Source organism: Artemia franciscana, chromosome 18 (genome assembly GCF_032884065.1).
Source record: "Artemia franciscana chromosome 18, ASM3288406v1, whole genome shotgun sequence".
NCBI classification, from domain to species: domain Eukaryota; kingdom Metazoa; phylum Arthropoda; class Branchiopoda; order Anostraca; family Artemiidae; genus Artemia; species Artemia franciscana.
The window spans coordinates 26,181,460-26,202,554 of NC_088880.1; the positions used below are offsets into that span (position 1 = coordinate 26,181,460).

General features: G+C 37.3%; 1 protein-coding gene across 3 annotated transcripts in view; it reads right to left on the minus strand.

Annotated features, from left to right (window-relative positions):
* Nucleotides 1-726: 726 nt before the first annotated feature.
* Nucleotides 727-21,095, minus strand: part of LOC136038813 (uncharacterized) — a 68,268-nt gene continuing 47,899 nt past the window's right edge. For 2 of the 3 annotated variants that reach the window (XM_065722200.1, XM_065722201.1), the window contains one exon: nucleotides 1,142-2,968. In XM_065722200.1, the coding sequence (XP_065578272.1) occupies nucleotides 1,343-2,968 (1,626 nt within the window). In that variant the 3' untranslated portion in view covers nucleotides 1,142-1,342. Of the gene's footprint in view, nucleotides 2,969-21,095 lie in introns of all 3 variants that reach the window. The other variant, XM_065722199.1, reaches the window with a different exon arrangement.

Sequence of the window (21,095 nt, forward strand, 5' to 3'; positions counted from 1 at the left end):
ACACAATTCTTGACCACGAAAAATAAACTACGAATCGGTTTCAGGAATGAAAGTACTTTGAAGCAGCTGTCAAAAACAGGATTAAGTCAGTAATGAGACGAGAAATTACAATCGACATTTGTGCTGTACCCCAAGCTAGATGGCTGGGAATTGGCAAGAAAACGTTAGAAGAGGATCGCACGATCATTTATTGTGGTTTAGCTACAGGACAAGAAAATGGTATTGCAAGACTTCAAAGGCAGGTTAGGTTTGTTACTTCAATCTTTTGTTCCTAAAACTGCTGTTATTCGAAAGATGTCGGATCAAGCGAGATGAGTTGTGGTAAAGTAAAAATAAATATTAGATTTCTTGACTGTTAAAGACCCCACCAAATTAATTTTTGAATTTTATTTGTCATATAGTTTCCAACTATATTTGTCCAATATTTATTTTAAATTTATGTATAAATCGCAGTTTTTCGGCATTTATGTAATGCTTTGCCCTCTCCCTCTCATTCTAAGAACAAAGCCATGTTTACGCCTCTTTTACACCCCATCATATTTATAGAATACTGTTGGATAGACTTTGTACCACTAGAAGCAGTCTAGTTTTTTGCTAATTTCAATTGGCTTTCATGTTTTCATATAAGATTCATCGCTTGTCTAGATAAAGAAAAACCAATTTATATTAAGCTTCTTTTTATTTCCTAAACTTATTTAACATCCTGGATCTTCAAGAAGTAAATGATTCCATACGGACGTTTTTATTAGGTATGAAGATAACAAGATTAGTTAAATAAGAAATTTTATAATTGAAAAACCCTGGAAAATTCAATTCACTGAAGAACAATAGCTTGGTTCTTCCTCTTTAACTTGTTTGACATGCTTGATAACAACAAAATTTCAGTACAAACAATTTATTACCGCACAAGCAAAAAGAAAAAATCAAGCTTTTTTTCCGAAAAAATGGAAAATATTCATGAAAAAAAAATGTCTTATTACATTAGGTTTACAACAAACACCATCAAAATGAGGTTAAATGTTGAATAGGCCTTACAAGGGTGTACCCAGGATTTTTATTCGGAGGGGGGGAGGTGGTGTTTTTTTTTTAACTTTAAAAAACACGTCAATAATTTGTTTATATAAACTTTTGGTACTTTTTTAAGAGTCGAACTAAAATTTTTGGAGGGGGATGGGGTCCAAACCCTGTACCCCCCTCCCAATTCGATAAGGCCTTGTGAATTCAATCCGAAGTATTGGCTGCTACTTAAAACAATCGGACAATACATAATACAAGAATTTTTCCCTAGGTCTTTTGTAAAATCCTATGAAAGTTTTAGTGAATTACTTTGACATTTCTCTAATCACTTTTTCTTAGGGGCTACATGGATAACAGTGCTGTTCTTTCGTTTTCTAGTAGATTCAGCTTCACTAACGGAGGCGATTAGCATCTCTTTTTGTTTTTCCTTATTTTCTTTATTATCAACACTTGAAGTACTGGCTTTGCCATCAATGGAGTTGTCACTAGCATGAGGTATTACACTATCTTTTGCACTATTTTTGTCACTAATTTCTTGTTTAGTCCTCTCTTCTTTAGATTTCTTGGAGATCGGAAGTATAATAAAAAGCTTCTTATCAGCCCCCAAGCTTTTGCGGCTAATTCTAGAACTTGAGCTAGGAGAGATATGATTAGACTTGGATTTGAGGTCAATAGAAGAGGAAAGTCTCTGAACTTTTGGCAAAGACGTCACTCCTCTTGCAGGTGAAAAACCTTCAGCAACTGATATAACAGGCGGGACTACAGTTGAACCCGGCTCAGAAGTGGCTGATTTGTCAACCTTTGGGCTTCTGCTATAGAATCTGGTAATGTTCGGAGTTCCACTCGAACTATCACTAGTTGCTTTCTCAAAGTTGGGTTTCAAATTAGAAGCCTTACTAGGAACACTAGAACTACACGTAGGAACACCTTTATTCACAGTTAAAGAATCTTTAAGACCCACATGGTTGCCAATGGTTGCAAAACCCTTTACTCTAATATTACTACATCCATTATTTGTATAAGGAGTAGTCGACATTTCCCCCTTAGCCGGAGTTTTCATTAGTACCATAGTTAGAGAAGGCAATGTTGTATCATCTTTTTCACTCTTGGTCTCAGTGGTTTGCTTATCTTTGGCTGATGTTTCTTGACAGATACTTCCAGCAGGCCGTTGTAAGCTTTCGTATTGTTTGACTGGCGTTTTATATTCCTTCATATCTTCAAGTCTTTGAAGCGAAACATTTACCTCTGGCAGTTGAAGAGAATTTTTTTCAAGAGTATCATCTTTCGCACTCATTGGACTTCGACTCCTAGCTTCAAAAAGCGTGGGAGTCCCTGAACGACTACAGGAGGACCTTACTAGCCGATTTTTTTGGGGAAAATAACCTTTTCTTTTTCCTTTTTTTGGCGAAGGCACTGTTGTTTTTCTGGCCTCTGTTGTTGCAACATCAACTACTGGTAAAAGGACTGAGTCACTGTTCTTTTGCTTATCTATAGCTTTACGATCAAAAGCTAATGTTGACCTCTCTGAATGAGTGTTCCTCATCGCTCTTTCGGGTTTGGAAATCTCAAGCGGTTTTTCTGATTTCTCATCTTTCCGCGGATCTAGTATAAGCAAAGAATCTTGTTCTGCTATGCTTAATACTCTCCATCGCTTTGAACTGTCTCTTAAGCAATGGTTTGAATCGAGGTGTCTTTCTACCATATATCTTTCGTAAAACTTGTGGTCACATTCTAAGCAAGCATACAGTCTCCAGTTGACATGCTGAATAGCAACATGTCGCACTGCATTCTTTGTCACTGAGAACACTACATGACAAATATTACATCTATTCTCTTTAAGAAAGTCGTGTATTAGCAACTGGGCGGTGGGGGAGAGGATTGCTATCTCCTTTTCATTTTCAACAGCATCCGGTGCCTTATTGTAAAATTTTCGCACTTGAATACTGCTTCCCTAAAAAAAGAAAAAAAAAATTAATGAATAAAAAAAAACAAAGGAAGGATATTTTTAGAAACCTACTTTGTCTTGAACTTCGTTTATATATATATATATATATATATATATATATATATATATATATATATATATATATATATATATATATATATATATATATATATATATATATATATATATATATATATATATATATATATATATATATATATACCCCAAACCATCTGTGCATGTAAATGGATTGTCAGGTTTACCGACTCTTGAACATACAACATATAATTGTCCATGGGAAAAACAATCTGTATTCAGATCTATACCTCATTATTCTAATGATTGCACTTGAGCTTTGTTGATGGTGACCATTCCCTATTAATTGACCATTCCCTGTGTCCCCGTCGTCATTTATATATCCCCCCTGTGCCCCCGGCGTCCCCGTTGTAGTTGTGTCCCTGTTTCCCGGTCGTCATTTATATTCCCTGTGTCCCGGTCGTCATTTGTGTCGGTATCAGAGTCTGTAATTTCTCTTTGAGTGTCCCGGTCGTCATTTATATTCCCTGTGTCCCGGTCGTCATTTGTGTCCCGATGTCCCGATCTATAATTTCAATTTGAGTGTCCCGGTCGTCATTTATATTCCCTGTGTCCCAGTTGTCCATGGGAAAAACAATCCGTATTCAGATCTATACCTCATTATTCTAATGATTGCCCTTGAGCTTTGTTGATGGTGATTGCTAATCGAACATTCCCTGTGTCCAGGTCGTCATTTATATATATCCCCCTGTGTCCCCCGGCGTCCCCGTTGTAGTTGTATCCCTGTGTCCCGGTCGTCATTTATATTCCCTGTGTCCCGGTGTCCCAGTCTGTAATTTCTCTTTGAGTGTCCCGGTCGTCATTCATATTCCCTGTGTCCCGGTAGTCATTTGTGTCCCGGTCTGTAATTTCGTCAATCGACAAACATGACGTGAGTCGACAAACAACTTCATGACGGCATAATCCTCAATCCTTATAATGACGTCAGTCAACACACAAAGATACAACTTATTTTTATATATAGAAGATATATATATATATATATATATATATATATATATATATATATATATATATATATATATATATATATATATGGCCAGGGTTTCTATTCCTGTTGCCAAAATTTGGCTGACAGCCTCCTGACTTGTCTCTGAAAAAAAGATCCAGCATAAAAAATGTCGAATGGACGCCCTATGTGACTCGACAGGATCTTCATCGCGTTGGAGTTGAAATCAAGATCCTCCGGTGTCCACCGGAAGCATCCAACTCTAGACAAATAGGCACAGATGGCGATCTTTTTATAGATTTATATTGTAGGGTTTTCCATTTCAACATATCAAATAGCATGAAACTAAACATATGTCATTTTTATACTATGACAAAATACATATATAGAGATACGCAAGCTCGCTGCCTCCCACTTCGAGTTCGACAAACACAACAAAACACAATACTTTTTATCCACGAAGTAGTAACTATATAGAACTATTCAAACTAACACCACCAAAACTGTCCATTCGGCAAGTATAAATGAGCTCATCTACCAACAAACCTCTGACTTCAGTCTAACAATTAAAGATAATCCTTTGGAAAAATCGCTACTGGCGTCTAAGATTTTCTAGGGAATCTTGAAACTTGCTGCAATCTGGGAACCTTGAACACGCTTGAAAAACCACTTCTAGCGAAGAGGTTGAATCCAAGTTTCTCGGGAATCTTGGAACTCTTCAAGAGAACATTGTGGCGTGGCATTAGATTTTCCTTTTTTCGGAATCGGAGTAAGTCTCCAACACAAAACGTTGTTGGAACAGTGCTAGTATCAAAAACCATCTGCATTAAGAAACAAATATGGTCAAAAAGCAGAGAGCTAAAGTTAATTATATGGAGAGCACTAACATTGTTTACATTGTGGAGAGCACTAACGATCGTTTGCGCTTTAGGCGAGTTATGGCAGTTATGACAGATTCTCGTGTCACTAAGAAATTATTGACCGGATGCATATTCAAAATTTTTGTCAATTCATGCTCTGCTTTAGCTTCGGGGTCAGAAGGAACAAACTCGTTCGTTAAGTGCGCAGACCATTCTGACTCTGGAATGTGGGATGCTGAGAAACTAAATTCTGGCTCAGTTCTCACAACATTCTTCCAAAGCATTGCCGGGTTTGTGCCGCGACTAGAGTAATAGTCTTGTATTTTAATACGGTGTAAAGCAAGCTCTCGATCGAATTCCTTTCTTACATGTTTAAGAATATCATTAACTATGCCGGATCTTGGGCGGTCACAATCACTCCACAACCTGTACCAGAATTTGGCTTTGTTACACGCATTAACAAGGTCAGGATTCTTTGACCAGTCACGAACTAAAGAACCAATTCTTACTTTTTTCACGGGGACAGCCACTTTTTCTGCAGTAATAAGAGCGTGGCATATTTCCGTGCAATACATATCCATGACTAGTTGGGTCCACTTTCGTTGGGCTTCACTGATCTCTGCAACAAGTTAAAAGGGACACGGATGCAGAGCACATCAAATTGAGTTAGTAGTTGTTCTAAAATAGGAATCTTTGCAACAACATTACCGATAATATTCCATAAGATAAACCGAACAGTCCTTGATAAGTCGGTAGACATAGCGAAATCTAGATACGATTTTTCGTGGTCTTCTCTGTAGGTTGGCAATTCTTCGGGCTTTTTACGCTGTAGCAAGTATGCCCAGCTATATTACATTCACAACAAAACATACGCTCTGAGCAGGGATTATTACGATCGGAAGTGTGATTTACTGATCCATCTCTTGAACAGATGGCTCTGTTGGGACAGTCTTTAGCTAGATGCCCACGGGTATGACACGAGAAACAGCGTTTCGGCAGGAATAAATACTCCTGAACAGGTAGTCTTTCGTACCCAATTTTAATCGAGTCTCTGAGAAACTCCTCCAGACCATACGCGATTCAAAATGCGTCTTATAAACTCGAGAAGATCCAAAGCGTACGGTTTTCGTGCATTTGGGAATCAGGTTTTGAAGTGAAGTTTCATCTAATTCAGAAGGTACCATTTTAATAATTCCAATATGCGCAGGGTACTTCACAGATGCATTTATGTCTGATATTTCTTTGCTTTATCAGCTAGACTGTTAGTAGTAGCCTCTGCCCAAACTAACTTTTCAAGACCACTTCGTAGGTAACAGGCACAGGATCTACCGGTTATGGCGGTGATTCACGTGAGGGTCAGTTCACAGTAGATTGGGCAGAGACTGTGGAAAAACCGTCCACCTTACGAGCTAGTTCCTTAACTTTAGACGTCAGAGTAGCAACTAATGCATCGCCAATTGTCGGCACTTCGCAAGGTGAGAAAATCAGAAATTTCGGAATTTAACGTTCTTCCTTAGCAGCAAGACTAAGCCATTTGCACATGTCAAGCACAGTATCTTCAGATTTTTTATGCTTAACCATACGGTTAGAAACATTCAGTTCGGAATGAGCCATTTGCTGAACTTCTAGAATCATTTCGGGATCGTAGTAACCAATAATTCCGAGCATATTGTGTCTATTTTTATGCCACCCAGCATCGATCTTGTAATAAAGTTCAGTATCGGGTTAAAAATTAATTTTTCTCCACCTGCCTGCATATTGCACACTCTAGTAAATATTGCAGCAGGAGCTAAGCTGCAACCAACTTCTCACTTTTCTAACAAAATGGAAAGTGTAGGACCCGGTACACCTATCCCCAGCAGTTTAAGTACAAAAGTACGGCTGGTACTACAGCACTTCTGTACCGTTCCCACTCCCTTCTGCAAACTTAGAAAATTCGACGATTTTTATCCCTTTTTTTTCGCCAAAAGATTATAGGTTTTTTTGTTTTGTTTTTTTTTCAAAAAACACAATTCACTATTTTTCTTGCATAGCTATCGCAGATATATTGTCTAATAGATACTCGCTTAATAGATTCAGGTTATGAACTTCCACTAATAGATACTGCTAATTGAATCTCTTTCTTCATGACTCTGTACTTATTAAGTCACAAAATCCCAGGGGATTTAATGTCAATAGCAGTTAAATAAGACAATCAGATTATAAGTGTCTCTAGGGAAAATCATGCGGGTAGAAGAAGCCTTATTTTATTGAGAGGTTATTATCCAGAAATAATGGGTTCACACAACAAACTCTTAAGGCCGTGATTAAGTGAACTGATGGAACTCGAAAATCCCATGTTAAATCGAAAATTTTTATTTAAAAAGTACTCAAGTATTCATTGGCGGAAGATGCCGCTTTTAATATCAGGCCATAGCTTCTTGAAGATGCTACAAAATGTTTGAAAGGATTTTGCTCTATTTCCTCTAATTGCTTAGAAATCTTAGAAAATGTCTAGGTCTTTTTCACAAGTGTACTCGATAAAGGATATTGCTTTTAGAACAAAATCGGTACTATCATGACCAGAAGACAATAACCTGTAAGATGATTGGAACCATTTTTCAATTTATTTTCCTGTTTTCTAACAGTCCCCTAGAATATTTTCAGCTACCTGAAATTTTTACAAGTCGGTTGCCAGAAAGAATCTTTTCAGACCGCCGATAATACCCCCCAGAGACCAAAATGACAAGCTGGTATAATCAGCTGCTTGTTAATAGAGTGTGAAATTTTCATAAATTATTTCAATGCAATGAAGAAACCTAGAAATGAGAAATAGTCTGGAGCCTTCAGTAAAGTTCTGCACACAAAGCCGAAATCATGGGGAAAATTAAATCAAAGCGAGGTATACATCTTAAAAGTGTTACCACACATAGACAGCGCCTTTGTAAAAAGTATTTGGAGCTTGGTAGATGTAAATATCCAAAATACCTAATAATGCGGTACGGTGAAGAACTAGACATGTCAAGAGATTTAGGTCAAGCGACAAACCTTGAGGCGGAGCAGAACCCCGTAGCTTCCTCCCCGTTGCCCTGCCGGGTCGTGACTGGTGGTACAAACTTGGATTGCGACGAATTGAAGGATTGCCGGCTAGAGACTTAAGTTTGGAAGCACAGGTGAGGAGGAAACAACCCGTAAAAATCATAGAACCTTAACGAAATTTACACCACCAGATTCAGCGTATCAGAGAATCCTACTGTAGTTTCAAGCTCCTATCTACAATTAAACAAAAAAAAAGTTTTTTAAGTGAAAGTAAGGAGCGACATTAAAACTTAAAACGATCAGAAATTACTCCGTATATGAAAGGGGCTTTTTCTCCTCAACGCCCCGCTCTTTACGCTAAGGTTTTTTACTGTTTTAAAATGTAGAGTTAAGAGAAAGAGTCAAACTTTAGCGTAAAGAGCGGGGCGTTGAGGAGGAAAAGCCCCTTTCATATACGGAGTAATTTCTGTTCGTTTTAAGTTTTAATGTCGCTCCTTACTTTCATTTAAAAAAACTCGTTTTTTTTATTTAATTTCTGGACGTCTTTGAATTAATGCATGGTTTGATCTTGGCTCTCCACACATAAATAATTAAAACGAAATTTGCATATTAATTTTTTGGGGCTAAATGGCTTTTTCACAGTTTTAATCAGAAGATTTTGAGAAAAAAGGAGCGAGGGAGGAGACCTAGCTGCCCTCCTATTTTTTGATTACTTAAAAAGGCAACTATAACTTTTAACTTTTTACGAACGTTTTCATCAAGTAAAAAATATACGTAACTTACGAATTAAATTACGTAGCGAACTTCAATATTCGTATGTTTTTATTGCGTATATGAGGGGGCTCACCCATCGTCGATACCTCGCTCTTGATATTAAAGCTTAAATTTTGTCCCAATTCCTTAAGAATGACCCCTGAATCACAAAGGCCGTAGAATAAATAATTGAAATTACTAAAAATGCTTTAGCGTAAAGAGCGAGGTATTACGAGGAGGTAGACCCCTCAGATGCGTAATAATTTCTGTTCGTTTTAAGTTTTAATGCTGCTTCTTACTTTCAGTAGAAAAAACTTTTCATGTTTATTTTTTCATTGTTTTTTTTTAAACAATGCTAGAAAATCCTGCGCCCCCTCCATTGAAAGTCTCTTCCCCCATGAGAAGTTCGTCCATGGAAAAATCCTCCCCGGTAACCCTCCCCCTCAAATACCCCCCCCCCCTAAAAAAAAGAAAACCAAAAAAATCCCCCTGAAAACGTCTGTACACTTCTTAGTATCCATTACTATATGTACACACAGGTCAAAGATTGTAACTTGCAGCCCCTCCCACGGGGACTGCGGGGGAATAAGTCGTCCCCAAAGACATAGTTATTGGGTTTTTCGACTGTGGTGAATAAAATGGCTATCTCAGAATTTGGATCCGGTGAATTTGGGGGAAAATGACCGTGAGAGGGGGCCTAGGTGCCCTCCAATTTTTTGGTCACTTAAACAGGGTATTAGAAATTATCATTTCCGTTAGAATGAGCCCTTTTGCGACATTATGGGACCACTGAGTCGATACGATCACCCCTGGGAAAAAAAACAAATAAACACGCATCCGTGATTTGTCTTCTGGCCAAAAATGCAAAATTCCACGTTTTTATAGATTGGGGCTTGAAACTTCCACAACAAGGTTCTCTGATACGCTGAATCTGATGTGTGATTTTTGTTAAGATCGTATGACTTTTAGGGGGTGTTTCCCCCTATTTTCTAAAATGAGGCAAATTTTTTCAGGCCGGTAACTTTTGATGGGTAAGACTAATCTTGATGAAACTTATATATTTAAAATCAGCATTAAAATGCCATTCTTTTGATATAACTATTGGTATCAAAATTCCATTTTTTTAGAGTTTTGGTTACTATTGAGCCTGGCCGCTCCTTACTACAGCTCGTTACCACGAACTGTTTAAAAATGTGGAATTTTGTGTTGTTTTTTTTTTTTTTTGTCAGAAGGCAGATCACGGATGCGTGTTTATTTGTTTGTTTTTTTTTTCAGGGGTGATCGTATCGACCCAGTGGTCCTAGAATATTGCGAGAGGGTTCATTCTAACGGAAATGAAAAGTTCTAGTGCCCTTTTTAATTGACCAAAAAATCGGAGGGCACCTAGGCCCCCGTCGCACGCTAATTATTTTTCCAAAGTTGCCGGATCAAAATTCTGAGATAGCCATTTTATTCAGCGTAGTTGAAAATCCTTACAACTATGCCTTTTGGGATGACCTACTCCCCCACAGTCCCCGTGGGAGGGGCTACAAGTTACTAACACTGACCAGTGCTTACATATAGTGATGGTTATTGGGAAGTGTACAGACGTTTTCTGGGGCGTTTTCATTTCGTTGGGGGCAGGGGTTGAGAAGAGGGGGATATGTCGGGGGAGCTTTTCATGGATGAATTTGTCATGGGGGAAGAAAATTTCAATGAAGGGAGCGCAGGATTTTCTAGCATTATTTAAAAAAAACAATGAAAAAATAAATATGACAAAGTTTTTCAACTGAAAGGAACAGAATATTCCTGTTATTATTTTCCTGTAAATATTCCAGAATAATTTCTGTTAAAAGGAACAGAAATTATTACGCATATGAGGGGCTCTCTTCCTCCTAATACCTCGCTCTTTACGCTAAAGTATTTTTAGAAATTTCAACTATTTATTCTACGGCTTTTGTTATTCAGGAGTCATTCTTAAGAAACTGGGACAAAATTTAAGCTTTAGCGTGAAGAGTGAGGTACTGACGAGGGGGTGAACCTCCTCATATATGTAATAAAAATATGAGAATACAGAAGTTTCTTTACGTAATCTAATTTTTAAGTTGCGTATATCTTTAACTAATAAAATTTATTTTTACTAATAATTTTACTAATAAAAACATTCATAAAAAAATAAAAGTTCTAGTTGCCTTTTTAAGTAACCAAAAAATCGGAGGGCAACTAGACCTCCATCCGCGCTTCTTTTTTTTTCCTCAAGATCATTCGATCAAAACTATGAGAAAACCATTAAGCCAAAAAAAAAATAAATACGCAAATTTCGTTTTAATTATTCATCTGCGGAGAGCATAAATCAAAACATACATTGATTCGAAAACGTTCAGAAATTAAATTAAATAAAAACAAGTGTTTTTTAACTTAAAGTAAGGAGTGACATTAAAACATAAAACGAACAGAAATTACTTCAAAATGAAAGGGGCTGCTTCCTCATCAGCGCCCCGCTCTTCACGCTAAAGTCCGACTCTTTCTCTTAACTCTATTTTAAAACAGTAAAAAACTTTAGTGTAAAGAGCGGGGCGTTCACGAGGAAGCAGTCCCTTTCATATACGAAGTAATTTCTGTTCGTTTTAAGTTTTAATGTCACTCCTTACTTTCAGTTATTTTTTTATTCAATTCAATTCGTAAGAAAACTTTGGTTTTCTGAGAACCCTCGAAGAAAGCTTTCAACTAAGTTTGGTGTTTAGTTTCGAATTAATCAACTGAGGTATTTTAATTAGCCTATTCCTAGGAAAAAAAGTGGAAAAAACAATAAATTTTCAAATGCACTCTGTGAGTGCCGTCACAGTTTCATATACATGGGCATTTTGTATTTGAGAATGATAGTGCTCTTTTGCTCATTTTCTCTTCTCCCTTGGTCGGTAACCAAGCTTTGCAAGACCCAGCCAAATATATTACTATTCCTCGGCTGAAGCATCTCACCAAAGGAAGCTGTCTATCAAAAACTCTCACAAGACTTGATAATTGGTAATATTTGAAGTTTTGACATTCGACGGTCTCTAGAGAATTGAGAGACAGAAGGCTACCCTAACTTCAATTTTGAAGCTCGATGTTCACTTAATCACGATGCTCGATGTTCACTTAATCACGGCCTTAATCAAGACTATCTTCTTTTTTTCTTTTCTTTTTTAAATCGTACTAAGCTGTAAAAAGCTTGAAAGAAAATAAAATAAATATAAACTTAAATGTCGTTTAAAAATTAAAAGTAAATTTGAATTTAAGTTACCTTATTTCAAATAAGTGATTTCTTCTTCAACATATTATTTATAACTATTTAAATTGTCGGTGTTAGACCAAGAAAAAAACAAACAAACAAAAAAAAACGACCAAACCAATTATGGATTGACAGTACACATATTATGGACAATTGCAATAAAGGATAAAAAGTCATACTAAAAAAGAGGGTAGCAGTAGACACAGATTCAACAATCCAGTTTTCTCTCATTCCTGGGCCATCTCCAGATACCCCTGCTTTCCAAGTATGGTAATAAATTCTCTGGGTCGGTCTTCTAGTTTAACTTGATAAACTTTAACGAGATCTAGGAGGACTAGCAGCTTCTTGATCCCAACACACAACCTTCTATCACCAATTTCTTTTTTTATTTGGTTGATGTCGTCACTACTAAATACTTCACTGCTTTCAAGGACATTGACAATTTCATCCGCTTGTCTTATATTTGGGACGTGCAGAACAGCAGTAAATGTAGCACCATTCCTGATTCCTCTAAAAACGAACTTCTACTGCTAGTGCAAATAACCAGCAATTTCCTCCCTTCGGGAGGTTCTTTCTTCAAAAGAACTGACAGCACTTGAAGAATGAGATTCGAAGGACCAATTGGCCAAGCAATTCGTTCAATATCGTTGACCAAAATACAACTTAATTGAGATACATAAGCATCATAATCATGGTTCAGTTTAATCATTGGTTCATTCATTTTAATTAATGAAATTAATTTTAATTACTTAATTTTAATTAATTAAAAATTAATTTTATTGGTTCATTGGTTCAGTTTGATATTGGTTCAGTTTAATCAGCGCAGAGGATGATCCGAATGCTGGTTTAATATCATGCTTAAGAGCATACATGAAATCGTCCATTGTTAAAGAGAGGTTATTTACGCCTGGGTCAAATTCGACCTTTAAATAATTAAACAAAAAAGAAACAAGTTTTTTTAAATGAAAGTAAGGAGCGGCATTAAAACTTAAAAAGAACAAAAATTACTTCGTATATGAAAGGGGCTGCTTCCTCATCAACGTCCCGCTCTTTACGCTATTTCTCTTTGACTGTCCCGGTCGTCATTTATATTCCCTGCGTCCCGGTCGTCATTTGTGTCCCGGTCGTCATTTGTGTCCCGGTGTCCCGGTCTGTAATTTCTCTTTGAGTGTCCCGGTCGTCATTTATATTCCCTGTGTCTCGGTCGTCATTTGTGTCTCTCGTCATTTGTGTCCCGGTGTCCCAGTCTATAATTTCTCTTTGAGTGTCCCGGTCGTCATTTATATTCCCTGTGTCCCGGTCTATAATTTCTCTTTGAGTGTCCCGGTCGTCATTTATATTCCCTGTGTCCCGGTCGTCATTTGTGTCCCGGTATAAGCGTCACCTTATAATGACGTCACATACAAAGCCTTATATACTTTTAATGACGTCATATGCAAACCCATAAATAAACAAACATGCATACATACAACTTATTTATATATATAGGATATAGTTTCTTTTTAGGTTTTTCCCTTTTTAGTTTTTTTTCTGTGTTAGTTTTTCTTTTTTTTAGTTTCTTCTTTTTATTGATTTGTTTTCCTTTTAGTTTTTTCTTCTTTTTTTTTAGTTAGAGCAACGCGAAACCAGACGCTGCTAAAAGAGAAAGTGAAAAAAGAAGGCGTGCCGAGGAATCACAAGAACAGCAAGAAAACAGGCTTGCGGCTGATAGAGAAAGTAAGAAAAGAAAGCGTGCCGAGGAATCACAAGAGCAACCTGAAAATTATCGCGTGCCAAGGAATCATAAGAGCAACGCGAAACCAGACTCGCTGCTAAAAGAGAAAGTGAAAAAAGAAGGCGTGCCGAGGAATCACAAGAACAGCAAGAAAACAGGCTTGCGGCTGATAGAGAGAGTAAGAAAAGAAAGCGTGCCGAGGAATCACAAGAGCAACCTGAAAATTATCGCCTGGCATTCAGGTACAGCCCAGTCGATGATTATAGCTTGAGTAGATGTGTTCAAATCGGGACTATGTCTAAAATTTTTCCCTATTGCAAGGCCTTGAAATTCAATGGTGAAACAATGGGAATGGCTGCACAACCAGAGCCATTGAGGACTTTACTAACTGGAACTACGTCAGAATCTAAGCGTTTTTTATCACAGATCAGAAAATATAACTCATGTTTCCAAATGACGTCGTTTGGTGCCCAAATCGAAAATCCAGATCAATTTATGCCTATTTTCAAAGTAAAAGGGCAAATTTATCATAGAGCAGGGTCCCTTCTACCATTCTCAGGCGAGAATCATAAATTTTTACAATTGTACTTCATCAGTGATAGAAATTCTGAATTGAATGCACGTTGCGAAATTTCTCCCAAAGTTGAAAGGACAATCGTTCCCAATTGCAACATCTTTTCCATAAAAATAACAATTTAGTGCGTCTGTTCAAAACAGCCATCGATTCGATGCCTACTGATACGCAAAAAATTGTTATTTCCGCTGACAAAACGCCTCCTGGCCAACATGTGCGTAGATACAATGCTCCAACTATCGACGAAGTGGCAATCGTTATGGTCGGTGATCAGTTTTTACCTCGAGATATTATTCTTCATAAGCGAAACGCTCAGTTGGTAAGAATTGCTGAAACTCATCGATGCTACGATGCCCTACATACAATACCCTATCATTTTTTGGGATGGAGCCGACGGCTGTCACTTTAATATTAAATTGATGAATCCAGCCACGAACAAAGAAATGAATAAGAAATGCAGTGCAATGCATTATTATTCCTATAGACTAATGATTCGGCAGGATGAAGACAAAAATATTTTAAAATGCCCTCTATTGTTTCACCAATACGTCGTTGATATGTATGCAAAAATTGAATCAGAATGTTTGCTATATATCCGTCTGAATCAGACCAAGCTCCGCTCCGAACAATATATTCATTTGCGAGATGCAGTTGTAAATGACGGTAATACCACAAACGTTGGAAGATTAACGATTTTACCTTCGTCATATGCTGGCAGTCCCTATCATATGCATGAATATGCTCAAGATGCTATTGCGTATGTTCGTCTCTATGATCGTCCAGATTTATTTATTACATTTACATGTAATCAATCTTGGGACGAGATACAGCAGCTTTTACTTCAAGGACAATCGGCGGTTCATAGACATGACGTTACGACATGTCTTCCGGCAAAAGTTGAAATCACTGATAAACTACATAGTAAAACTTGAAGTGTTTGGGTCAGTGCGATGCTGGATGAACTCAGTGGAATGGCAAAAACGAGGTTTGCCACACGCACATATACTACCGCTGAAATACCTGATGAAAATGTCGTTCAGTGAACCTTGCGGTGCACTGAACGAAAATTCACCATGCATGGCCAAAGGAAGGTGCACAAAGCAATATCCTCGACTTTTAGTATCCAACAAAATTACTGGCAATGATGGTTACCCACAATATAGAAGATCTACTGAAGATGGCGGTAAAACAGCAATAATAAAGAAGCGTAACGGTACCACCACCGAAGTAGATAACCAGTGGGTTGTTCCATATTCCCCATTATTATCAAAAACATTTAATGCACACATAAACGTTGAATACTGTAACTCCGTAAAGGCAGTCAAATACATATGTAAATACGTCAACAAAGGCAGTGACATGGCAGTTTTTGGCTTGCAGTCCGAAATCAAAGATATCGACGAAATCGTGCAATATCAGGCTGGAAGATACATAAGCAGTAATGAAGCTGTTTGGCGAATTCTTTCATTTCCGATACATGAACGTAGTCCAGCTGTTGTTCACTTAGCGGTACATTTACAGAATGGTCGACGTGTTTATTTTTCGGAATCCAACGTGCAACAAAGAGCCCTGAATCCACCGGATACAAAGTTAACTGCTTTCTTTTCGCTATGCAAAAATGATTCTTTTGCAAAAAACTGCTGTATACTGAAGTGCCTTCGTATTACACGTGGAATACTAAAAATAAATTATTTGAACGTCGAAAACAGGGTAAGTCAGTCGACGGCCAACCTACCATCTTCAAAGATACCACGATAGGAAGACACTACACCGTTCACCCCAATCAACATGAATGCTTCTTTCTACGCCTGCTTTTGGTGAATGTACCCAGTCCGACGTCCTTTGAGTATTTGAGAACTGTAAACGGTACTATACATGACACTTACCGTAGTGCATGCCAAGCTCTGAATTTATTGGAGAATGACCAACACTGGGATAACTGCATCAATGACGCGTGCGAAACGTCAACTCCAAGTCAAATTCGTGCATTGTTTGGCATCATAGTAACAACTTGCTCTCCATCAGCTCCTACAGAGTTATGGGAAAAATATAAATCAAAAATGTCCGAAGATATACTCCATCGAAAACGGTTAGAGACGTCAGATATGACTTTTGATTTTACATCAGAAATTTATAACTACACTTTAGTTATTATAGAAGATTTGTGCGTATGTATGGCAAACAAACCTCTTCAGGATTTGAGAATGCCTTCACCTAATCGTACCGCTGCTGTTTCGACATGTGTAGAATTGGATCGTGAACAAAGTTACAGTACGAGTGATCTATTGTCGTATGTACAAAATAACATTTCCAAGTTAACGTAGGAACAAATAAGACATTTATGATACGATAATGCATTGTGTCGATAACAACGTTGGAGAAATTTTCTTTTTGGATGCGCCAGGAGGTACTGGTAAAATGTTTGTGATAAAACTGATTCTAACATCAATTCGATCAAAAAATGATATAGCGTTGGCAATTGCGTCGTCCGGAAGAGCCGCAACGTTGCTGCCTGGTGGAAGAACTGCTCATTCCGCTTTGAAATTGCCTCTGAATTTGCATTCTACAGAAACTCCCACGTGCAATATTTCCAAATCATCTGGGATGGGTAAAGTATTGCAGCAATGCAAACTTATTATTGGGACAAGTGCACAATGGCACACAAAAAATCGCTCGAGGCTCTGGATCAATGTTTGAAAGATTTGCGAGGGAATTCGAAACCCTTTGGCAGCACATTAACATTGCTTGCGGGAGATTTCAGGCAAACATTACTTATAATACCTAGATCAACCCCTGCAGGCGAAATGAATGCTCTCCTGAAAAATTCTAATTTATGGGCACACGTAAAAACATTAAAATTAACTAAAAATATGCGTGTCCGATTGCAAAACGATGACTCTGGTCAAACATTTTCAGATCAATTGCTGGCAATTGGAAACGGAAAGCTCCCAGTAGACTCAATTTCAGGACGTTTACAACTACCTGCTGAATTCTGTAATTTAGTGACGTTCAAAAATGAATTGATTGAAAAAGTATTTCCGAATATTCTAAACAATTATAAAAATAATAAATGGCTAAGTGAAAGAGCGATTCTTGCACCCAAAAATATAGACGTCCACGGAATCAACAATATTGTTTTGACCAAGATTCGAGACAGGCAGTCCTTTACAAGTCAGTCGACACAGTTTTGGAACCAAATGAGGCGATTAATTATCCATCTGAATTTTTAAATTCCGTGGATCTTTCAGGGTTTCCACCACACGTGCTACAACTAAAAATAGGCGTACCAATAACACTGTTAAGAAATATCAACCCACCAAAGCTTTGCAATGGCACGCGACTTGCCGTAAAAAAACAATGGAAAACGTAATAGAGGCCACAATCTTGACAGGGCCTTTTGAGGGTGAGGCTGTTCATATTCCTCGCATTCCCATGATTCCAACGGATCTGCCTTTTCAATTTAAAAGATTGAAATTCCCAATTCGATTAGCATTTGCGATCACCATCAACAAAGCTCAAGGTCAATCATTAGAAAAATGTGGTATAGATCTTAATAATGATTGTTTTTCCCATGGACAATTGTACGTTGCATGTTCGAGGGTCGGTAAACCTGACAATCTATTTATATGCAGCGACAATTGGACAGCGAAGAATGTTGTATATTCGTAAGTTTTACGCAGTTAATTTGTATTGTATCTATCTATCTATCTATCTATATAAAAACGAGTTGTGTGTATGCATGTTTGTTTGTTTGTAAAAAGAGCGTTTGCATATGACGTCATTATAAATACATAAGGCTTTGTATATGCACAGACAATGGGAAAGCCAAGAATGTTGTATATTCACAAGTTTTACGTAATTCAAAACACATATATAAATCTATCTATATTCATAGGTGGTACACAGGGACACAACCACAATGGCGCGTAACGACTTACGTGCGCGGGGGGCTTGGGGGGCGCCAAGCGCCACCCCAACAGCTAGTTTATATATATATAGAAGATAAGTTGTCTGTGTGTCTGTCGAGTGACGTCATGTTTGTGTGTCGACTGACGTCATGTTTGTCGACTGACGAAATTACAGACCGGGACATCTATATATATAAACTAGCTGTAGGGGTGGCGCTTCGCGCCACCCCAACACCTAGTTGGTGGGGCGCTTCGCGCCCCCCAAAGCCCCCCCCCGCGCGCGTAAGTCGTTTCGCGCCATATTAGTTACGCGCCATTGTAGTTGTGTCCCTGTGTCCCATCTGTGAATAGAGATAGACATAAATATATGTTTTTAACTACGTAAAACATGCGAATATACAACATTCTTCGCTATCCCATTGTCTGTGCATATAAATAGATTGTCAGGTTTACTGACTCTTGAACATGCAACATATAATTGTCCATGGGAAAAACAATCCGTATTCAGATCTATACCTCATTATTCTAATGATTTGTCCCTGTGTCCTGGTCGTCATTTATATTCCCTGTGTCCCGGTCTTCATTTGTGTCCCGGTGTCCCAGTTTGTAATTTCTCTTTGAGTGTCCCGGTCGTCATTTATATTCCCTGTGTCCCGGTCGTCATTTGTGTTCCGGTGTCCCGGTCTGTAATTTCTATTCGAACAATCCCTGTGTCCCGGTCGTCATTTATATATCCTGCCTGTGCCCCCGGCGTCCCCGTTGTAGTTGTGTCCCTGTGTCCCGGTCGTCATTTATATTCCCTGTGTCCCGGTCGTGATTTGTGTCTGGGTGTCCCAGTGTGTAATTTCTCTTTGAGGTTCCCGGTCGTCACTTATATTCCCTCTGTCTCGGTCGTCATTTGTGTCCCGGTCTGTAATTTCTCTTTGAGTGTTTTTCTTTTTAGTTTTTTTTTAGTTTTTTACCTTTTTTCTTTTTTCAGTTTTCTTTTTCTTCTTTATTTTTCAGCGTCACTATGAAGTACATATCGACGAACCTTTGTTTTTTTAACTTAAATCTGGTAGGCATTGATGACCTTATCTAAGTCAAAATCCCAAACCCAATCATCATCGCTATCATTTTCAGTTTTGATATGTTTTGACTCTCGCTGTCCAGGTGGATTTTCATCTAACTGCGCGGTTTTGCGTTCTTTAGCCGCAAGCCTGTTTTCTTGCTGTTCTTGTGATTCCTCGGAACGCTTTCTTTTCTTACTTTCTCAATCAGCAGCAAGTTTTTTGGCATAGACTCTTTGAGCAGCTTCCTCGGCTGTTGCCATTGTAGGTTCTTCAGTCATTTTACAATTAAACATTTTTCCGTGAACGCATGTCTTAAATACCATTAATGACGTCACCGTCATAACAAAAATGACGACAACTAACTTGATGACGCCAGTCAACACAGAAACATGACGTCACCTGACAAACAGACAGACACACAGACAGACAACTTATTTTTATATATATAGAAATAAGTTGTCTGTGTGTCGAGTGACGTCACTGTCCGCATATGACGTCTGAATTATTTCATCACATACCAATTCAAAAACGAATGTATTCAAGCCGAAGTAGCTCAGTTATATAACTACCTGTGTTGGCGCAGTGGGTTTGACTTTAGCGTGGTAATACGGGACCCAGAGATCGAACCATGCTGCAGGAATGCACTACAGGGCCGACGCAAGGACCTTAGTAGTCAAGAAGCGTCGTTAATTCGATACAAATACAAATACAGTAGCTCAGGCGTGAAGGCGTGAAGCGCCCCCACCAACTAGGTGTTGGGGTTGCGCAAAGCACCACCCAAATAGCTAGTATATATATATATATAAATAAGTTGAATGTCTGTTACATAAGTTGTATGTCTGTTACACTATCTTCTATATATATAAAAATAAGTTGTATGTATTTTTGTGTTGAGGGTTTGCATATGACGTCTGAAAAATAAAGAAGAAAAAGAAAACTGAAAAAAGAAAAAAGGTAAAAAACTTAAAAAAAAACTAAAAAGAAAAAACTAAAAAAAAAGAAAAAACTAAAAAAAAAGAAAAAATAAAAAATAAAAAAAAAATAAAAAAAGAAAAAACATAAAAAGAAAAACCTAAAAAAAATAAAAAAAATAAGAAAAGGTAAAAAACTAAAAAGAAAAAAAAACTAAAAAAGCTAGAAAACTAAAAAAAAAGAAAAAACTAAAAAAAAACTGGGAATTGCACAAATATTTCAATATATTTTGACAATAGATTAAAGTAATTCGAAAACCTTAAAACAGATACCAAAAAGTTGAGGTTTATTATAAACTGTTTGTAATGATTACAAATTTTCGTTTTTGGTTCTTCCTACTGACATTATATAAGTGGTTGTGTTCAAAAAGGTTTTCTTTTTTAAGGTTTTTGAATTGTTGTAATCCCTTGTTAAAAAATACAAAAATATTTTTGCAATTACCAGTTTTTTGCTCATTACGCAATTTAATGTCTTTTTATACTGAAGTCTTTTCAAAAAAATTTGATCACAGAAGCAAGTCGGATTTCTAACAACGATATGTCTAAGCTTGAAACTTTTGGTTTTCTTTTTTAAGGTTTTTGAATTGTTGTAATTCCTGGTCAAAATATCGATTTGTAATAATTGCATATTTTCGGTTTTTTTGGGCCTTGCCACTGACATTACATAACTGTTTGCGTTCAAACCAGTAAGCTTAATCACGTATCGAGTGCATTTTATCGAACAAAAAAACTAGCTAATTTTAAAAATTTTAGGTTTTTTTTAACTAAGAAAAGAAATTCGGTAATGATGTTTTTCTAAGAAAGATTTCTACTAAGCTTCAAACTTTTGGTTTTCTTTTTTAAGGTTTTTGAATTACTGTAATTCCTTGTTAAAATAAATACAAATGTTTTGCAATTACCAGTTTTGTATTCTTCATGCAATAAATGTCTTTTTATACTAAATCTATTCAAAGATATTTGATTTCTAAAGCAAGTCCAAAACCATCTT